The 17,884-nt window shown below is 44.9% G+C and overlaps 1 protein-coding gene across 2 annotated transcripts in view; it reads left to right on the forward strand.

Annotated features, from left to right (window-relative positions):
* WNT4 (Wnt family member 4) overlaps window positions 1-5,396 on the forward strand; it is a 223,444-nt gene extending 218,048 nt beyond the window's left edge. For both annotated transcript variants that reach the window (XM_069610882.1, XM_069610883.1), the window contains exon 5: window positions 1,783-5,396. In XM_069610882.1, the coding sequence (XP_069466983.1) occupies window positions 1,783-2,250 (468 nt within the window). In that variant the 3' untranslated portion in view covers window positions 2,251-5,396. The remainder of the gene's footprint in view (window positions 1-1,782) is intronic.
* Window positions 5,397-17,884: the final 12,488 nt, after the last annotated feature.

Raw genomic sequence — 17,884 nt, forward strand, 5'->3', positions numbered from 1 at the left:
ATTTTCCTTGCTTCCACAAACATTTGGAAATGTGAGTAAAATCTATGAAATCATATACAGGCAAAACCCAGGATGTTTTTCTTTCAATATAACATTATCTTCTACTTAAGCGATCAGAGTACGCCAATTCTTACAGACCTCTTTTGAGCGCTACCAAGAGAAGTATTGAACTGAGTTCACCCTCTCACTCTTCAAAAGTGAACCATTCCAAACTGTTCTTCTCTCTCCCACTTACAATGCATTATAAATGGTTATTGGCGTTTCATTCATGTACAATTTCATGATTACCAGACTGAACATTTGAAAAGGTTATCTTTCACACTGTAGAGGTGGCCAAAAAAGGCACGAATGAATAAGTTCCTGTATAGAGTATAGAGCACTCAATCACATGACCAAACTGCATTTGTAAACCGTGCATTAGTGGTTAGACCTACCCAGAATTTCTTGAAATCTTATGATCGACTGGTTATTACACATACTGATTAAGCTTTTCTTCAGGTGGATTAAATTAGTTTTTTATGTTGTGGTATGATTTTAATTCGTTGACATGGCTCATCTTGGTTTGTTTATCTAAGAATGAACAGGTGGACTTTATTTATTCGTATTTATAAAGCGCGCACACAGCCCGGGGGCATCGAGGCGCTGTTACATGGAGATGACTTCGTTTTTCAGGTCCACAGACTGAGATTTTAGAGAACTATTTCTTTCATGCCCATTTACGTAATCATTTATAGCGGCTAGATGCCTTCGTGAATTGAATCATTGTAGAGGAGTGTGTGAGTGTATCAATGGTTTGAGATGGGTGTATTTCTTGTTGTGGGTTGTGTAGACTTAGAATGATTATTATTATTTTAATTGCTTGAGACACAGACCTATCTCGAGAGTGCTATGCAGCGTGTGGGTAGCCACCATTTGTGTTGGCATCTTTTAACAGTAGCACAGTACTTTGAGGTGTGGTTTGTGCCTCAGTATATGGATCTATTGGGATTGCTCCTTGGTCAGGTGTTGCTGGAAAAGCAATGTTTTGAGAGATTTGCAAAATTGGAGAATTGTTGGGGGCACTCTGAGCAGATACCGGGATCTAAGTTCCCGATGGTGGTTGTGTGACAAGAAAAGGGTTGTTTTCAGGTCCTCGCTTTGCAGACAAGTTGTGATTCGAGCGGTTTGTTTGTATGTTTTATTTTGTTTACATTCAACACATTAAAGTGTGTTTTCTTTTATGATTGAACTGTCTTCAGAATTCACACATTTAATGTATTTTATTTTGTTCTGATCTGCAAGACTTCAGCCAACAAAGCGTTCCAATAATTGATAAACGCATGAATCTATTGGCATGGATAGACCAGTAGAGGAGCGCCAGGTGGTGCAGGGAGCGAGTGCGTTTGTCTCCGTGCTCGTTCGGCCCTACCCTCACCAATTCATATTGATCACGTCTTTTGATATTTGGATTGTACGGAATAAAATTCTTTGGAGGTAATTGTATTTCTATAGGTGAAACAACATTATAACCAATGGTACCACGGTCCATCTAGCAAGTTCAGATGAAAGTATATAATTCTCTGCAGTGGCTGTTTGAAATCCATCTTCCTCTTTCGTTTGTTCTTGCTTTTTCATTGTGTCTCTATCAGTGCATTCAGGAAAACGTAAAATGAAACAAATACAATGTATTATAGTGAGTTTGTATGAGACCTTTCATTGTATGAAACAATTAAAAAGCATAGGTTAACATGTGCTGCTAAACTTAACCCTTGAGAATTGACTTATATTTGTTACCATTTTCAGGCAATTATGAGCCATATGCGAGTCGAATGCAAGTGCCATGGTGTGTCGGGATCCTGCGAGGTCAAGACCTGCTGGAAAGCTATGCCTCCCTTCCGGAAAGTTGGCAATGTACTCAAAGAGAAGTTTGACGGAGCCACCGAGGTGGAGCAGAAAAAGGTTGGCTCTGCAAAAGTTCTTGTGCCCAAAAATTCACAATTTAAGCCACACACAGATGAGGATCTGGTCTACCTGGACTCAAGCCCAGATTTCTGTGACCATGACTTAAAGAATGGGGTGTTAGGAACAGCAGGCCGGCAATGCAACAAGACTTCCAAGGCCATTGATGGTTGTGAGTTGATGTGCTGCGGTAGAGGGTTTCACACGGAAGAAGTGGAAATAGTGGAAAGGTGCAGTTGCAAATTCCATTGGTGCTGCTACGTCAAATGTAAACAGTGCCACAAAGTGGTAGAAATGCACACCTGCCGGTGATTAGGAATGGGCAATCCCCCAAGAGTGTCTGACTCGCGTGGACAACATGTCCCTTCCTCCAGCTGGCCCCCCCGCTCCTTCCTCGCGGGATCTAGGTCCAGAGACTGCAAGAGAAAAGACCAAGAACAGAGGAAAAGAAACCTTTGGAAAGAGAAGAAAATATTTAAGTCCCAAAAACGTCATTGTTGTATTTTTCTTGTCTGTGTTATTATTTATTTCTGAGGAACAATGATGCGAGGGACAGTTCGACAGAGCTGTGATTGGTGGAACTCACTTGTTTGACGTTATTGCTGCTGCTTCGGGGACAGAGATGGAGACTCCTGGAGGTACGAACTGCAGGGCACTGAAATGGGACATGGCTGACTGACACATGAAAATCCACTATCCACCTTGCCCGTTCAGTGATGCCAAGCACCCCAGACTGACCAAAAGATATCATGTAAATCTTGACATATTTTTTATGGAAACAAAAGATAGTGTAGGTATTGTTTTATTTTGGTATATTATACATAAATGCATCAGGAGACAAAGAAACCTGTGCCAGGTGTAGGCATTGGTTTTTGGCCTTGTACCTGCTCATTCCTTGCTGTTGGAGACACTGGGCTGGGCAAAGGTGAAAGCGGTATGTTCCCCTGCCACCTCCACCCCCAGAATTGCACCAGCAGCTTTCAAGGGCCATTGCAATTTAATCATCTGGGCCTCCGTTTGAAGATGGGATTGGGCAATGCCAATGCAGAAGTCTTTGCTCGGAAGCAAACAAACGGCAAAAAGACTAAATATGTTCCTTTTTTTGTGGCATTGCTGTGTTAGGACTTTTTCGGCTGTTCGTTGTAACCCCTTATGGTAGGAACCGTTGGGTCCATGCAGCCACAACACGGAAAAATACTTGAATGGAGACGGTGGGACGGAGTCACAAAGATTTCCACTGGCAGAAATCGGGGGGGGGGGGGTGCCAGTGAGCATCCAAGATTTGCACCTCCCACTTTATACGCAATTAACAGAGCATAAGATTGGCACAAATCTGAGGGAATCTGGATCATCTCTCCGATATGCCCTTAAGCACATCTGTGTGAGTCCCCTTTGCACACGCGCATATAAAACAGGCCCCCATCTGATCCCTATCTGCTCCAGCTTTGGTGTTTGTGAAGGAGGTCCAGGTGCAAGTCTGAGATGCTCCTTAACATCTCCCTATTTGCTCCTATACATTTTTGTGTATCTGGCAGATGACTTTCAGCAGGTAATGAAGGCATTGGTATCCCCCTACCCCTAGTGTTTCCTCTGTGTGATAACAAAGGGGATACAGTAGGACTAAGGGAGTATGTGACTTATGTTTAAAGTGACCATAATGCAACAGAAAAGACCCTTCATCTATTTAATCAACATTAAGCTCTTTGTACCTTCACGCATTGTGTGGGTGTTCCATGTTAAAGCACAATACAGTGGGTATTTCTCTTCCATTTATAAAACAGCTTGTAGTCATAGTTCATATTTGGAGACCAAGCTGGCAGTGTTTCAGTGTTTGGTGTCGGTCAAGCAGACATTTACGACAGGGTGTGGGATGAGCTGTAATCGACTTAAAACATACTTCCTCTTGTATGTTTATGTCTCATCGGATTAATTAACCTTGTTGTTTACCACTGTAAATTACATTGTAAGTGATTTATGTCATAACAAAGTTATAAACATATTCCCATCACAAGTTGCATACTGAGTCGATAAAAGGCATTGGGCCTCATTACACGGTATGGGGTAAGGGTTTACACCGGTACCGGTAAATCCTTACCGCCTTACTACGAGGTCCCTTTGCCGGACCCGACCTCAACGGCTGGTTTTAGCAGCCGTTAAGGAACGGGCCCGCAAAGGGACCTTGGTGCTAATTACGGTACCGCAATTTGTGGTACCGTAAATAGCTCCTTCCCCATTCCCATTGAGCCCTATGGGGTCAAAAATGGGAATGGGGGAAGTGCCTTCGTGAATGGGGAATTACCTCCCCCGCTCACCTTGGAGTAGGGTGGTAATTCCGCCATCCACCAAGGCGGACATGGTAATAGCGCCATGGTTACCACATACCGTGTAATGAGGCCCATTGTGGCGCTTCTGCTTTATTCCACACTACACCCAAACTGTAAATGGACACCACCAGAAGGCTAGCCATTTGCTATTACTGGAAATCCCCCACCCCCCCTATTTAATGTATATGGACATGTGCATTTCTGTGTTGTACATATAACAGAATGTCTCTCTTAGTTAACGGAATGTGGAGTCATTTTGGCCTACAGTTGTCACAACAATGGTGGTTTAAGATAGGTCATGTCTCACATGTGTAAGATGTATACATCCTTATAAAAGTAAGGCAAATCCTGGCTTCGGCCATTTTGCAGAGGCTATAGAACCATTCAGTAGCTATTCCTTTTGAGTTACAGGTCACAACAGTGCCTTGAAGCCATGCAAAATACACATCCATGGAATTAGACTGTATAGCTTTCAGAGGAAAACCACTTCAAACTGGTGATCTGATTACATCGACCTTATCTGCCAATTACATGCATTTTATTGGTAATGCCTGGCATTATGTGTAGCACTGTTACCACCACAGGGTCAAACACAAGCCAACTTGCAAATGCTGCACTATCCAACTAATGGAACATTGATTAGAACAACTGGCATATTCACTATTTCTAGTCTGTTTGTTGGGGGGAATATGGGTTGTCATATGTCTGGTTTGCCATCCGTGATGCTTTTGGTCTTATATTTGCAAAGATTATTTTGAAATAGCAATTTTGGCCAGTTCCCCGTTTCAGCTGTATAAAGTAAAACAAATTCACGCAAGGACTAGAATCCTACTCCCTTTCCAGACCCCTTTTATCAGCTCTCACAATGACCTTTGTAATAGGGTCAGCCTAATGTATATGTGGTGCATTTTGGCAGATACCACTGTAAATAACTCCATGATCAAAAAAACTGCTAATACACTGTGCACACCCCTTCTTGCATCGGACGTCATTCCTTTCAGCACCACTATAATTTATATCCCAAGAACAAGGCTGTGCACCCACTGGACTCATTGAGAAAACGACCCTCCAAATGCAGTGAAAATAATTTATTGTACTAAAGCTTTTATATTAAAATGTAAACTACTACTAAAATGCTGCATGTCATTCTGGGTGTTTCTTTTGCCACTGTTACTCTCTAAGTGCCTCATACTTTTCAAATGTTGATGACAGCCAGTCTAATGGTCAGTTGTATAATGTTGCAGAATGAGTTTTAGAAATATGTGCACCCTAGTATTGGAACATAACGCATGGTCCCAGGTTTTTCCTTGTATTCGTTGCTGAGGGCTTGATTGCAACCTGGAGACAGGCATCTTAGTTTTCTTTGTCAAAAAGGGAATACTTTGTGCCTTATTTTATTTTAAAAACATTCTCCTCCAGGGGATTCAACAAATAGGACCACCACTCAACCGGGGCCTTCTGCTTGATCATTCTCCCACTAGCGATGGACCTGGTTGGGCAAGGTCCCAGCAGTAAGAGCACACCTCTCTACCCACGGGTTGGAATGGACAGGAGGAGTCTTGAGTAGTTCAATGCTGCATACCCCTTACCAATTGTTACATTTTAGATGACTCTGTCCACTCTTACAGGCTTTGCTCACGAGGTAGGCAAGCATGTGGCATATTCTTCTGTGTTGGCTGCCACTGAGGCTATAAGGCATCTCTCTGGTTAAAGCAATGCCTGTAAATGTAATGAGCTTACTCCTCCCCCTTCCCAAACTTGCAATGTGCTGAGTGGAAGGAGCGGGTTCAATTGGACAGGCTAGTGCAAGACAGGAACACATATGTCCGTGCAGCACATAAGCAGACATTCACACTCCTGGCAGGATTGGAAGAGTAAACAATAGTGGCCAGGAGGCTAACCATTGATTCCCATTGTAGGTGGATCCACTGCAGCTGAAGATTGATGCATTCTAGAATAAGAGGTGAGCTTCAGGCTCTCATTGATGTTTATGCCCAGCAAGGAGGTTGTGCATGATCGAATTACCTGTACCTTAAAAGTAAAAACAGTGCCATGAGACACTACGTGGTGGCCAACCTGGTTTAAGTTGTCAACTCTGAGTTACTTCAAGAAGCAGGCTTCCTTACAGAACTAGACAAATGCAAGAGGTCAAGGGCATGACTCTCCTTGAAATTTTGCATCCATGTACTTTTCCATGATTATTGCTATCCCCAAGTGACACATATGGGCCATGAAGTGTTGTGGTGCCTTTCTCCAAACCTGAAGGATATTCTGGTCCCCTGGTCAATGCGGTTCAGTGGAATAAGTGCAAAGGCATTTCTTAGTCTACCTGTGTAAGAATTGGAGGTTGTTGATTCATTCTGCACCAGCAGGTGTGGTAGAAAGAATGTTTTGGCATCTGCTTCCTCAAAGCTCTCCCTACGCTAGGTCATTCTGAAGATTGCTTTAGGATAATGGAAGAAACTTGAAAGGAACTCCTAGTTTCATGTCATAAATGTACGTTTTGAAATGGCACATGTTTTGGATACTCTTCATGTTGATGCTTTATCTGAACACGCCTTCAGTTTTCAATGTGTTAGGTCAGAGGAAGCATCGCCTGGTGGTGCCGTGAACATGATAGTAAAAGACGGCATTGAAAATCCTTCTGAGCAATGAAAATTGGTAAGCTGCACAAGGACACCTTCTGCAAATAGCTCAGAATTGTGCTGTCTTCCAGTCCTGGATCTTGCTAACCAGGATGAGCCAGCGAAAAGGCAGCGCTGATGGCAACATCTCTGCCAGCGGGCACTTCAGTGACAGTCAGGAGGCATAACTGGCTGGAGGAATGGAAGACTGCAAGCTCCATGAAACAAGCATCCTCAGTGTAATTCCTTTTTTGGTCAATGGCTAGTTTAAGAGCACTATGAACCTGAGGTATAGACTGACCATGTTAGGAATGGTTCACTGCCTCAGGTTGAGGGCGCGAGTGATGCAAGGGTGCTGAACTCTAGCCTGGTGGACCTTACTGACAGGGGCAGCCTGCCAACAGGTTCAAATAACCAGCAATTAAAAAAGATATTGACCTTTCATGAAAAGATGCTCATGGGCGAGCATCCATTCATGGAAATAACCGAAACAACAATGGCAGCCACGGAAATGAGCCAATTTTCTCTTTCCTTTGCGGCAAGCATAGGGTTGAAGGGAGAGATGTAACTGGTGATGATGCTGTCTGATGGAGGTGGAGCAGGGGTCCTTGGTAGCAGTGGTTAGACCGCTCCACGTTTAGGCTCCTCTGAACTTAAAGGTTTGCACCGGGGAATAACTAGCATGTAGGGAGCAGCCTGAATTTGCCAGGTGCTCTCAAGCATGTATTGGCATGGCAACCTTTCTGTCCTCGCAACAATCCTTCACTTATTTTCCTCATTTGTAGGGAAGTGGTACTTCAAGAGACACGAGCTTAGCCTTTTCCTCATTTTTTTTTTACTCCATATTTATTGTATTTTGTAAGAAAGGAAATCTGACATTTTCACTCAACAAAAATTAAAATGGCATGGGAAACAATACCTTTAACAGACCATACTAAATGTCCTGGTCTATCATTATGCCTTCAATACACCTAGGTCACTAGCAGGCCTGACTCTGTCTCTATTACTCCCCCTGCCCTCCTTGCCTTTGTTTCTCACTAGACTCACAAGTGTGTCCCCCAAATTCCTTACTCAGAACAGTAGGCTCTAGAGGCGACTAGACAAGACACAATAGGATTACTGCCCCACCAAAGGATCCCAGCACACCTATCCCTTCCGCTGCCCAAAGACTGTTTCTGGAAACCCTGAGAAACCCAAGCCTTAGCATTCCATTTATGCAGGATCCCCGAATGACTCCTAAAGGGTCCCTACCCACCTGACTAAAGCTCCTCCACCCCTTGTAAGCCCAGCTGTCCATCCCCCCGAAATTCCAAAGTAGGATTCCCTCCCTGTATCGTACCATATTTCAATATAAATAATCCCCAGTCCTCCGTCAATGTGGACAAGTAGGTCATCATGGCTCATGTATGTTAACTTCTCCATCAGATAGACCTCCCAGCCAATCCCCTCTCTCTGGGACCGCTGTTTATCTCCACTTCTAGGCAATCACTAACCAACCCGCTCTTAGGAAGGCCTCCCACATCTTGGGAAGTCTATAAGCATAAAACCCCTTTGGGGGATAATAAGGAGAAGTGTAAGTGGTTCTAACTGTAGGGGGTATCCCGTTATGGCCCTAATCCAGTTTAGAAGCACAGTCCATAAAAATCGAATACAGGGGAAATTACCACTACCTGTGCACTGAGGTACCCAATTATCCACACCCTAGTACATAGCAGCAAGACCCCTGGGAACATCTGCAATACTCTCCCCGGGTCCCTATGCCATCCATGGAGAACCTTACAATTGTTCTCAATGTCATGCGTGAAGAGGTAACCATGAAACATTACCTGGTAAATTCATGCCCAAAACTCATCCAGTACTAGATCCCCAAGACTTGAACCCAATAACACTTACATTTCCCCTTCCCTGTTCTGCAGGAATTCACCGTAGTTGTATACATTTTCAAGATGATAACTTTCCTTGATGGAGACGTATCTAGAATCTTTTCAAAGGGGGTGAGGTCAAACACAACTTCCTCTCTCCACTTAGGGGCTAGAAGGACCCCCTTCAGCCTGAGATGTTCAAATATACCTGCATTGTCCCTTCCCAGCTTTATCCGAACCTTCCTTAAACTCTTTGAAGTTTCCATTCCTGTAAAGATGTGCCACCCTTTCCAACCCCCTGTCAGGCCAATTCTGCTCTTGCCTAAAACCTCTACTCCCCAGTGTGATTGGGGGTCCCCACAGAGAGCCCAAAGGAGAAGGCCAGGGGGACAGCTCCCGGTTCACCTTGTTGTTTTTCCACAGGACTCCCAATGTTGGCTGATCTCTGACCTCTTGGGGGATAAGCCTGTAGGTCTTCCATAAATAGTCCCTAACTCTCTTCGGGTAGGTAACAGTCTTCCAAGTACATCCAGAGCATTCTCAGCTCCTCTGACACATGTTCAAGCATTACTCTGTGTTGAGCTGCTTTGGAATACAAAGCAAAATTAGGAATCCCATACCCTACCTCTTCTTTTGACTGAACAAGGTTCTCGCGTGCTATGCGTGCTCTCTTATTCTGGCAAATGGACCTGAGGCACATATGATCTATCTCCTTAAAGAATCCCTCCGGAAGAACAGTTGGAAGCATCTAAAACAAAAATAGGAGGTGGGGGAGCACGTTCATTTAAATCACTGCCATCCTACCCACAATCGACAAATTGAGTTCCGACCCCCTTTGCAGATGATGCTTCAACACATAAACCAGAGGTGGGTAATTAACCCTATACAGGTCTCAGAGGTCATTTGGAAGGTCCACGCCCTGCTAGGTTGTCTTGTCCTGTGCCAATGCTAACCCACCACTAGTGAGACCAGTAGAAGTCTTGAGTGAGCCTGTCACCAATAGGGAGGATGGAGCACTTGGCATAATGTAATTTCAGCCCTGACAGAGAACCATATTCCTGCAGCACCTTCATACGTTCCATAAGAAAAGCCCTTGGATCAGTGATATAACACAGAATGTCATACAAATAAAGGATACCTTAACCTCCACTCCTTCACAGGAGATCCCTCGAATCATTTGGTTGATCTGATACTTGCTGCTGGTGGCTCAATCACTAGGGCATAGATAGCAGGGATAGGAGGCAGCCCTGTATAGTACCTCGATAGAGAATGAAATCCTCTGACTATACCCTATCGACTGTCACTCTCACCATTGGGTCCTTGTACAAAGCCTTCACCCACGCCCAGAAACTCAACCCGAACCACAGCAGCACTTCCTTAAGGAAGTTCCACTCCACTTGTCAAAGGCCTTCTCGAAGTCCAACAACACCAAATTAGCGCCCTCCAAGCATTTTTGCACCCGGTATATTATGTTCAATACTTTCCTAATATTGTCCACGCCCGGTCTCTCCCTGACAAAGTCCACCTGTTCTCCATCGATGAGAGAGGGAAGAAATGTATCCAACCTATTCACCAATATTTTTGCTAGAATCTTCACAGCAGTATTAGACAGTGAGATTGGCCTATAGGACATACATTTCGGAGGATCTTTGCCCTTCTTAGGAATCACTGGGCCTCATTACAAGTTTGCCGGTCCGGTAATAACAGCGCTGGTAAGCTACTGGCACCGTTACTACCAGACCGGCAAACTTCAAGTTCTGCTTGTGGGTGCCTTTCCACCCACCAGGTCTGACCTAGCTGCCATACCGGCACCCGCAAGCAGAGCATGACGTATGGACTGGCATCATTCATGAATGGTGCCGGTGCATCCGACCTCCCCATTCCCATTGAGCCCTATGGAGCTCAATGGGAATGGGGAGTCATGATTACCAGCACCCGGCAATGGGGATGTACAGCGTCTGCCGGAGCTGGAATGCCCTGGTACATCCCCATTGGCGGGTGCTCGTAAAATAATGACTCTGGCGGCAGCCGTGCTGATAATTACCGGCACGGCTACTGCCAACGTCGTAATGAGGCCCACTGTGATCACAGCCGTTAGGATTGTTTTCAGCAAAGGATTCCCACTTAACACCTCATTAAAAAATCCTGTCAGAATGGGAGATAGAGTGGAACAGAACATTTTGTAGAATCTCACTGTGATCCTCCCTTCATTCCCTTAATGGTAGAGATCACTTCCTCTGCTGCAATGGGTGCCTCCAACACCTGCCCATCACCAGTCGATATCCCCGGGAGATCATTTTGTCAAAGGAACTCTCGCCACTCGGCACTATCTCCGAAGCATTCTGACTCATACAGAATAGCATAGAAATGACTGAACTCTTTTGAAATCTCTCCATTGCTTTTCAGCAATACCCCCTCATCGGTTTCCAGCGTTCTAGCGGTCCTAGATCTCGCCTGTGCTCTCGGTCCTAGATCATGCCTGTGCTCTCAGTCTCCAGTCAAAGAGTTTATCAGCTTTCTCCCCCTTTTTAAAGAAATTTCACTGGCCATTATTTTTTATGGGCATGAAGGCCATTAAGTTCCGCCTTACACTTCATTGGTTGCAGTTTTTTTAATCCTACCCTCCATGCTAACTCCTGTGTGGCCATGTCCTGTTTAGCTCGGGAGACTATCCCTATCAGTAGACCCTGAATAGTCACTTTGAAGCCTTCCCATACAATATCAACACTCACTCCTGCATTATCATTAATCAGGAAATATTCCTTCACCTTTTTATCAAGGAGGTATTCTCCCACTCCCACCTCCTTCAGCAGCTAATCCTTGTAGAACAACCTCCCCCTCTGGACAACTTCCCTAACGCCCACCTCAGACCAGTCATGGTCGGACCACAGGATTGCTCTGGTATCCCTATCTTTAACCAAGGGAGAATGTCCAAATCCACCAGATAGGTCAATCCTCAAAAACTAGGTGTGTACCTCTAAGTAATATGTGAACGGGATAGAGGGAGGGGCCCCACCTCAACCCTCATGTGTCTGTACCTCCCATACATAAACTAATCCCAACCTCTCATTGGTCTACCTACATTTAATAGAGTCCTCACTACAGTCTTATTCCACCCCCTCCTCCCCTCTTGGTTCTCCATCTATCTCTCTGGAGATACAGGACCATGTTAAAATCTCCACCCACCACTAACATTCCTTCAACAAACCATTGTAGGTGCAGGTTCGCCTCCTCCCAAAAAAGCCTGTTCCCTGTATTCAGGTAATATACGGATTCCAACATCAGTTTGACTCCCTGAAATAGGCCCCTGAGGAAGAGGAAGAGCCCTTCTCCACCTCACTCCGTAGCCTCAACCCTAAAACCACAGTTTGACCCCACCCGTATGGCAACTACACTGCATTTCTCTGGAACAGAGGAAAAGTAAACCTCAGAGACCCTACCTCCCCTGCAGAGTAATTCTTCCCCCTTAACGAAGTTGATCTCCTGGTCACAAAGAGTCGAGATTCCAGTATTTGAACTCCCTCTTTATCAGGGATCTCTTAAAAGGCAAATGTAGGCCTCTTACGTCCAATGTCCCATCCTAAAAAACATTCCCTCCTCTACCATCCTACTCCAGGTCACCTTCTCCCAAACACCACCTCGCTTAACGTATGTCTCTCAAATGGTCTCGGTCTCCTATACCCGTCTTGCTCAGAAACCCAGGGCAGAACACAGAAAAACAAGGATGCTGGAAGACAAAATCAAAACATAAAAACCATGTGCTCAACGTTTCCCAACATCCCCACCCAATACAATTATGAGCGCTCCCCGCCCATCTCTTCATCCCACAAGGTGCTCAGCCTCTATCCCACCCACACACGAAAGGGGACCAACCACCAGTACCCTGCCCCGCCGTGTCAGTAAAATATCTTAACACCCTGAAACATAAGCACCCTCGCAACCCCTCACCTGCCCCCCCCCCATAACCCCAACTTCCTTCCCAACACCACCTCACCCGAGAGTGGGTATCCTGGAAACATCAAATGAAAATTCTTCTACACACCCTAGAACCTCAACATTTCACCCCCTTCCTCCCACATGCTACCCAAATCCTTTCAGTACAGGGTGTAAACCCTTAACCCCCTGATGCCCTACAAAACGCACTCAATGCACAAGAACTGAGTCCCAACAGAGGACTGAATAGCCTAAACATTCTCAGGTGGGCCCCTTTCTTGGCGAGGAAGTGTTGAGCCTTGTAAACTTCCATGCTCCCTGGATTCTGTGATATTTGTACTTCCCCGTTCCCCTAGAGTAATCCCCCCACTCCTTCGTTCTACAACCTCAGTGTTCTCGTCATCCAGTCAATTCCTCAGTAACTCTCTGAATGTCATCCTCCGTAACCAGCTGGTATTGCATGCCTTCCCATTCAAAGCACAAACAAAAATGATAACCCCCATCTGTACCACGCCCCTCTTGTGGTGACGCCACTGTGGGAGAGGAGCGCATTTCTCTCCCGGCGCATCAAGGTATAGGCTGAAATGTCCTAATATATTGCCGCCATGGAATCCTGAAACTCAAGGGACCCCATACTCCTTGATTTTTTTCAGGATCCTGGTCTTGTTGGCATAATAGTGGAATCTGAGCAGCATCGAGCAAGGGCCCCTACCCCCATCCTGCTCTGAGCCCTATCAATGGGAATGCTTGGGCCACTCCCCTCCACAAGGACCACAACAATTATGTCCTGCATCACCTTCATGAGACCCACCAAGGATTCAATGTCCTTTTCTTGTATTTCAAAAAACCTCAAATTATTATGCCTCTCACGATTCTCGATGTCATTGACCTTAAGACGCAACTCCTCTTCCTGCCGTTCCACCTCTAAAATCCTCATGTCTAGCTGGGTTTCCAGAATCTCTACAGAGGACTGTTTTGTTTCCAGCCCCACCAGCCTTTCGTCCGTACCTTCCATCTTGGTGCACAACTCCCTTAGTGCCAATGTTGGACCTCATACCCCTGATTTCCTCAAATCGCTTGAATGTCACTTTTGATGGTGCCCACCTCAACATGGAGGGTCTCCCCCCTGGGTCTCCTTTCGACTTCTCCATCTGCTCCTGGTACTTACAGGCTCTGTTTCTTTCCAGCTCATCCACCCTCCTCCGTCCAGGGACAGGTATGGCCCACAGACCTCTTGTCTCCACTGGCACCCCCCCTGATTCTAAGACAAAGGGAAACCAGGGTCTCACTCCGCTGTTTTGCAGTCACCACTCCACTTCACAGTACCACTGATACTGCCCACCCCGGTTTAACTGCAGCCTTGATTCATGAGAAGGTGGATGTTTCTACCCTACCAAGCCCTGAACAGGCCTCAATCTGCTGAGGCTCCACCTCGCCCCATCGGGTACCTTCTCCTCGCTGCGTCACTCTGCACACCACACCCCCGAGATGGCCATAGATTAGCTGTTGGCCTTGGGTGACGGGGGGCTCCACTTGGTGGTAGAGCCTCCTCCAGCAATCTCCCCGCTTTAGGGAGGGAGGTTCAGAGGCCATCATCCACTCAATGTTTGTTGGGGAGCGGTTTCCTCTGCTGCATCCGATCACAGCCCGGGTTGCTTTCAGGGCTCACTGCGTCTGGCAGCCACTCACACTGTGGCGCTGCACTCCTCAGGCCTCAGAAATCAATGATTAAACCTTCGGCACTTAAGATCACCAAACAAATTGAAAGTGGGACTGGATGCACCTCACTCCATAAACCTTACAACAATAATTTCTGTCGTTCTTCAGGTTCACTTTCTCCCCGTTCCGACACGGTGAAGATAAGGACAGCGACGGAACGTTAAACACTGTCCACCATCTTGCCTGCATCCCCCTGTGACCTCCTTTCCTTAATTTCGAAAGCCTTTCTCAAGTACTCTGCTCAGCAGCTGACCGCCTTTCCTCATTATGCTTGAAAGTACACTTTTAGTTAATCCCGTCCAATAGCAAGTACCAAAAGGCAACACTAGTAGCAGAGGTGCACTTTACAAATGCTGATTAACATAAAAAGCATGTTCCTGGTACATGTGAAGGATGTGTTTCAAATTGGTGGTTTCAGACCATGTTCTTTGTCATATGTTTTGAAATCATGCCCATCTCTTGGCCAAGCCAATTCCTCAGCATAAAGGCTCTGCTGAACGGTTTTCGGGTCTGCTATGTAAACAGGTTATTGTTGCATCGCCTCAGGACAACAGGGTTGGATATTGCCATTGACTTTCCTTTGAACAAAAGTGTCCAGAGGCTTCCATCCTGTTCTGGGTAGTAAAATGGAGCACAATTTGCGAAAAACATATTTTTCAAGATGAAATAGCTGCATAAGAATATATTACATTTGTGGCTTTAAGGGCATTTGTGAACTCACTCCGCCTTCAAGATACATACTGTCATGTACGAGTACATTAGACTGAAAGCTTTCTGAGATGTACGGCTCACAAGCAATATTTATTTTATTTATCTTATTTTCTGTGTTTTGCAAAACATGAACGTGTTTACCATATACTTCAGACTACCAGAAAAAAGGATAGAGCAAAGGATTACGAGAGGGATGTGGGGTCAAGTCAAACAATGGGTCTAAGTGGTACAAGTGGCAAAGAAGAAAAAGTCCAGACTTTCACAGTGCTGAAGAAACAGCATTACCAATGTGTGGTTCTTCCCTTTGGTCTGACGTCTGATCATTGAGACATTACAAAGATGTAGCTTCTCTGGCAGGGGGCCATTGCATTCGGGTTATTGTAGTCAATCCTTACATGGATGAGTGGCATAATCATTTGGCTTTCATGCCGGAACATTTAAAGCCAATGAAATGGGCTTCTTTATCTTGCCAAGACATTGATTTCTTCAGAATTTGTTAATATCATGTTTGCCCAGAGTCTGGTTGGAATTCATTGGGGCTGCTTTCTGCATACATTTTAGTGCTGTATTGCTTCCAGAGTGGTGAGCAAAAGGGCTGAATGTGTACCTCTCCTCTCTCCTTCAGCAACATAAAGCTCCAGGAAGGTTAATTGGTGGTTTGAGTCAAGCTCTTCTTCAAAGCCTGGGTGCTTCATCTCTGTGGGCATTAGAGTTCCAATTCCTTAATCCTTGGGCACTTGGTACCAGTCTCATTATGCATCAGGGCCCTCCTCCCTGGTAGTTAGACCTTCCAACTCTCAGTATGAGATCATCCATATGATATACAATGCAGGTGGCCTGGCCTTTAATGTCATTTAAGCAGGCAAGGACTTACAGAGTCGACTATGTAGAAATGGCTTCTCGGCCAAGAGGTTTCCTGATGTTCAAGACTCCACTGCAATTTCTCATCTCCCATTCATAGATGGCTAGCTTTAGCCTATATTGACACTATGGTGGGAAAAATGTGTCAACTAGCACTAGGAACTCTATCAAGATCACTGATCAATCACCAGATTGTGTTGTGGGCAATGGCTAACTAAATATCCTCGTTTATGAGTCTCTTTTAGATTTTGCACTACAATCATAGTGTCCCTTCTTTTTAAGTTTTTTCACTGATTTTGCTTAGTTTTTAAAGTGTAAGCTTAACAATAAAGTCCTTACAACTAAATATTTTCTAGGACTCAAAGGTGTTTAAAACTTAAAGGTGTTTCATAAGGTTACTGCACTGACATCACTCATTAAAAATAACACTTTTATATAACTTTTTTAAAAACTTTTTTATTTTTACAAAGGTATCCTAACCATAGCATCTCTTTAACAATGTTTTTTCACTGAATTTCAATGGTTTTGAAATTATATCATTTTAGCATTCCACACCATCAAAATAAAGTATGTGAATCCGGATAAAGGTTTTCCCATTGAATGTTTACACACAGCTTAGACACATTTGAATCTACTACTAGTTAATGTACCTTTTGCTTTTATGGATATACAAAGGACAATGCTAACGAAATTATAGGAATGTTTCCCATACAAGATGTACGTAGTACCTGCAAAGTTATTTACATCATACAAAGTGTACTGAGTTCTCTTAAAACACTTGTACATTGCCATTAACGTTATACTTCACTTCGGGTATAAGACGCATTATAAGTACTCAAACATAAACATAAGCTTGCGCAAAGAATGAACAAGCACTCTTAGTCAGTAATTGCAGTTCTTAAAAGTCAATTTCTTTGGTTTTGGTGATGGATACATTTATTTAGTTTGCCGTAAACTGGCAGGACTATTTTTCAGAACAAACCTTCTTTAGCCTCTTACACCATCATACTTTCAGAACTATTTACAAAAAAATGAAGAAGTTAAATAGGGAGTTGAACAAACGGAATCATGGGGCCTCATTACGACTTTTGCGGAATGGGTTAACGGGCTCCACTAATAATAATAATTTCGCATTTATATAGCGCTACGAACCCTCAGGTGTCTGAGCGCTGCTTATTATTACCCACGGTGTGTGGTGCTCATTTATCGACCTCGGAAGGATGAAAGGCTGAGTTTGGCCCTGCCGGGATTCGAACCTGCGTTGGCAAGCTCTGCACGGATGTCAAAGCGAGCGCTCTACTCGCTGTGCCACTTGACCGGCTACCCGGAGGCAGACCCGTTAAACCCATTCCGCAAAATTACGAGGTCCCCTGGCGGGACCCGGTAAACCAGGCGTCATTACCGGGTCCCACGAGGGGACCAGAGAGCTAACAACGGGCTGGTCGGAATCGGCCCGTTGTTAGCTCCCGCTCCCATTCCCATTGAGCCCTATGGGGGCTCAAATGGGAATGGGGAAGGTCCAGGCCCGGGTTCCCAGTAGGAGAAATTACCGGGCCCTCCGAACTCGGAATGGTCCGGTAATTCCCCATTCAGGGAACCTGGACCCGATTTTGGTACCTCCAAAGTCGTAATGAGGCCCATAGTGTTCCTTGTTAGTAAGAAACGTTGAAACACTCCTGTTACCACCAGACATAACCTGGTGATGGAACCTTTAGTCAATTATGCTCCTTGCGCTCTCCTTTCTATTTTAGTTTCACTCAGCCGAGAAGAGCACATTGCTTGTTTGGGAGGTTGTGAGTTTAAGGGTCTGTGTTGACCCAATGATTATAAATGTAAACTATGAAGATTAAGATGTATTAGTAACACAGCATTTATTAGTATCTTGCTTTATGTTTCCATTTCTTAGTCTCAG

The sequence above is a fragment of the Ambystoma mexicanum genome, chromosome 8, assembly GCF_040938575.1.
Source record: "Ambystoma mexicanum isolate Mex_15411 chromosome 8, UKY_AmexF1_1, whole genome shotgun sequence".
Classification (NCBI taxonomy): Eukaryota; Metazoa; Chordata; class Amphibia; order Caudata; family Ambystomatidae; genus Ambystoma; species Ambystoma mexicanum.